The sequence below is a fragment of the Amphimedon queenslandica genome, unplaced genomic scaffold, assembly GCF_000090795.2.
Source record: "Amphimedon queenslandica unplaced genomic scaffold, v1.1 AMPQUscaffold_11880, whole genome shotgun sequence".
Lineage (NCBI taxonomy): Eukaryota > Metazoa > Porifera > Demospongiae > Haplosclerida > Niphatidae > Amphimedon > Amphimedon queenslandica.
In genome coordinates this window covers 5058-8876 of record NW_003547880.1, presented here as the reverse complement: position 1 = coordinate 8876, position 3819 = coordinate 5058, and the positions used below count along the sequence as shown (strand labels likewise).

Genomic DNA, 3819 nt, shown 5'->3' with positions numbered 1-3819 from the left:
CACAATAAGAGCTTTACTTTGACAAGCTGAATTCAAATCAAGAGAAATTCTGAAGTCGTCTAAAGGGGACAAATTGTCTACATAAAAATATTAAACTAAATTATCAACTTCACTGACCAACATAACGCAAGTCCAAATTTACAAGTTTCTTCTTCCTGTTCCTCCTAACAATTATCACAATCACAAATACTATGATAATACAAACACAGAGTACTAGCACCAATACAACAGGAGCTACAATTGTTAGCGTTGAAGATGATAACTGAGGAGTTTCAGTTGAGGGTAGATTTGTAACTGATGATTCAAGTGAAAAAGAAGCCGATTCGAGTGAAGAAGAAACTGATCCAACTGATGAAGAATCTGTAGAATAAGGAAGAAAAGGGACATGTTTATACACAATAATAACTGATTTTCTGCTTACCTGCTGCCTCACATTCACAGCCATCTATTTCATATCCTAATTGACACTCAGTACAACAACTGGAATCAAGACACCTTGAACAAGACACTCCACATGAACCTATCAACATTAACCATATGAGTAATAAACATAGTCTTTTTACCACAGGTACATCCATCAGGATTCAAATACGAACCAGATGAACAATTTTTACAACAAGATGAGTTTTGACAATTATCACAGTTTGAAACAGTACAAGGTGAAGGGATAGGTGAAGGGGTAGGTGAAGGGGTAGGTGAAGGGGTAGGTGAAGGGGTAGGTGAAGGGGTAGGTGAAGGGGTAGGTGAAGGGGTAGGTGAAGGAGTAGGGGGGAGCATCACTGTAATAAAAAAAGAGTAAACTATAAAAGAATAATAGTAATAGTAATAAAATAGTTGCTTATTACTATAAGAGAGGAAGAGAAAAAGAAACATAGTGAGATAAGAAATGTGTCAATTTGTAAAGCCAATGGATCACATAACTTAAAATAACAGAGCAACTTAATCCCATTGACCTTAAAAGGTAACAATTGATAATATCACTCACCAGTACAGTTGACTCCCTGGTATCCAGTGCCAGTACAATCACAAGTATAATTATCAGGAGGTGAATACTGTATACACTGTCCTCCATTCATACATGGACTGTCTCTATCACAGATACTAGTGGAATCACAGCCAGTACAATTAGAATTAACAGTATAACCAGCAGAACAGGTTAGATTGCAAGCTAATAATAAAATATAATAAAAAATAGTAATACAATTGTAATGCTTACTGCAAGTGAAGTTATTACTCTCAGTAGCAACATAGTTAGGACCTGATGATGTACAGTCAGTGCTACCATCACACTGACCACTAGCAGTAAATGATAAACAACAATCAGTAGAACCTGAACCAGTACACCTCATCAGTCCAGAATTACAAGCACTGTCACATTCTAAATGAGATTAACAATTATTTCTATTAAAATTGGCTTACCTCTACATCTAGTATCACCACCAAAACCTTCCCGACACCGATAACAATTGGTTCTTGGAGGAACACCAACAACACTGGCAGGAGGAGGATCTAAACTACCAGTCCTTCCACTCCATGTACCACTGATACACTCAATATCAAATATGCTGGTTTGTTCAGGTTCTCCTGGGTTAGGAGTGAATGTAGCTATAAGAGTTATGGCTTGATAAGAATCAATCATGCTCCCTTGAGCTAGACAGACATACTGAACTGATCCTTCAGTTACATTAGGAGAGTATGACTGGCTACCACTAGAAATGACTAGTAAAGGAGGCAATACAGACTCTAACTGAGCTATTGTTGGTAGAGGACAATCCTGAGCAACTGATAGTGACAGAACACATAAAACAAAGACTAGCACTGCTTCTCTCATCATTGCTATCAAACCACTTTCAAAGAACTTATGACATCATCAACTGCTAAATAAACGAAAATAATCATCAAAGGAAATATTAGCAATACTATATTCTTTATTTGCTTGAAGGTTGGTTTTATGTAGACCTACTGGCAAGTCAATTGCATGAATTGTGATCAATAAATTCAAGTGCAAAGTGCAATTAATAATAATAATAATAATAATAATAATGAGTTAAAGAATTTTCACAATATTAATAATATACTACATTGTCTATTAGTAAAAAAACACAATGATAACAGGAGCAATTATCACTTGTTTTCTCAATTGAAATCTGAATAATAATAATAATAATAATAATAATAATAATAAATAAGAAAGAAGGAAGTAAGGAGTTTTCAAAGCGTATGTCGAGAGAAAGAAAAATTTATTAAACATTGTTATTGCAATCAAAAAACAGCCACTTACATCACATGCAGTCACATGACCAGGGGAGCAAGTCATACGACTATCACATGATACAAGAGAGCCAATGAGAAACAATATAAGACAGCAACAGAACAGCAAAACAGAACAATAATAATAATCATAATAATAAATTATGATACAAACAGACGATGGACAAAGATGAGAAATGTCAATCATTTTCGATTGCTCGCGCTTCTGCGAATCGACGACTTCGTTAAATTGGGAGACGCTCGTCTTTTTGGGTTTGTGGGGGAAGCAGCGCTTGCTAGGTTCTTTGGTGAACGAGTGGAAGGGGAGGGGGAGGCAGAGAGGGAGGACGAGGGCTCATGGATTATCTTGTCTCTTCGTACAAACACACCGTGTTTATCCTTACACTTGAAATATGTCACACCTTTAACGCTGCCATTGTTTTTACCTATTGGAGGGATTAATGATGAAATTATAGTTTTTAGAAATCTTTCTTACCTTGTGGACGGTCTAAGGCCACACCTATCCACTCGCCGGGAGCAAATTCAGTGTCACCAATGAATTTGACGGTTCCCATTTTGAAACCGTTGGCAACTTCAACCATCACCTAATAATAATAATAATAATAATAATAATACCATGGGACTTCATCAAAAATGAATAGGAAAAATTCTCCATTTTTATAAATTATCCTGATACATATACATGTTCTTATGTTGTATATCAAGTTTGAGTAGATTCCGATCAAGTGTAGATTTTTAACGAATTTTCAAAGTTGCTCCAAAATCTGGCTAAAGACCCTGCACTAGTACAGGGTATTTAATCAAAAATGGCTCAGAGAGAACTCTTAATTTTATTACAGTTTTTATACACATACATGTACATTATATCATTATTTCTATATAACTCCAGTTCCTCTTACTTTCTCTCCCAGTCTACATTCGGGTGCTAACTGTTTACTGGATGCTTCACTATTCTCTGATGAATCAGATGGGGTAGGAGAAGCATTGTCCCTGTAATTAAAACAAATTAAAACTAAACCAGATACTCCAAATCACGCACCTTTTTGGTTTTGGTTTTACATGTACATCCACAGGAGATGCTGACTGTCCCTCGTACTTCCTGTCCTCCTCCTCCTCTCCTGCTGTGCTCTCACTTCGCTCACAACCATCACCCACACCTCTATCACCTTCACCCACACCATTACCTTCACCGCTCACAAATATCACAGGCTCAGATGGGAGGGGCTGGGCAGAGTTCTCATCCATTGATGGGGTCTGTGGCTCCGTTGGGGTCTCTGGAGGATCGGTTAACGGCGAGACCGTGACTGGTTCCGTTGAAGTGGATGAAACCTCTTCCGGTTTAGCTGGTTCTTGATCGACAGTACTTGACTCTTCTTTTAATTCTTCTTCGTTGGTTTCCTCTTTTTTGTCTTCAACAGTTCCTTCTACTTTCTCACTCTCCTCTTCTTTCTCCTCCTCCTCCTCCACTTTCTCCTTCTCACCTTCTTCTTGGCTCTCACCGTCTCCCTCGCGTAATGGGGTGGACTCCTGCATGGGTGGAGTCTCTTT

The 3819-nt window shown here is 37.7% G+C and overlaps 2 protein-coding genes across 2 annotated transcripts in view; both read right to left on the bottom strand.

Moving 5' to 3' along the window:
* Positions 1-2153, bottom strand: part of LOC109588759 (protein crumbs-like) — a 4032-nt gene extending 1879 nt beyond the window's left edge. The window contains exons 1-7 of the mRNA XM_020004875.1: positions 1420-2153; positions 1217-1378; positions 986-1168; positions 564-779; positions 422-520; positions 118-360; positions 4-59 (exon numbers count right to left, since the gene is read on the bottom strand). Of these exons, the coding sequence (XP_019860434.1) occupies positions 4-59; positions 118-360; positions 422-520; positions 564-779; positions 986-1168; positions 1217-1378; positions 1420-1834 (1374 nt within the window). The 5' untranslated portion in view covers positions 1835-2153. The remainder of the gene's footprint in view (positions 1-3; positions 60-117; positions 361-421; positions 521-563; positions 780-985; positions 1169-1216; positions 1379-1419) is intronic.
* A 103-nt stretch (positions 2154-2256) lies between these two features.
* LOC105315062 (CAP-Gly domain-containing linker protein 4-like) lies at positions 2257-3813 on the bottom strand. The gene is made up of 4 exons (XM_011409561.2): positions 3311-3813; positions 3171-3261; positions 2747-2855; positions 2257-2696 (listed from the first exon to the last, which is right to left on the bottom strand). Exons 1-4 carry the CDS (start codon positions 3802-3804, stop codon positions 2455-2457), a joined length of 936 nt encoding a protein of 311 aa, XP_011407863.1. The 5' UTR covers positions 3805-3813; the 3' UTR covers positions 2257-2454.
* Between the last annotated feature and the right edge of the window lie 6 nt (positions 3814-3819).

What these genes read in the sequence shown, in the direction of transcription:
- LOC105315062 (XM_011409561.2), bottom strand. Translation starts at nt 3,804, where the DNA reads ATGCAGGAGTCCACCCCATTACGCGAGGGAGACGGTGAGAGCCAAGAA. An exon ending in GTAAAACCAAAACCAAAAAG is followed by an intron (nt 3,262 to 3,310) that starts GTGCGTGATTTG and finishes TTTTAATTACAG; the next exon opens with GGACAATGCTTCTCCTACCC. An exon ending in GGCCTTAGACCGTCCACAAG is followed by an intron (nt 2,697 to 2,746) that starts GTAAGAAAGATT and finishes TCCCTCCAATAG; the next exon opens with GTAAAAACAATGGCAGCGTT.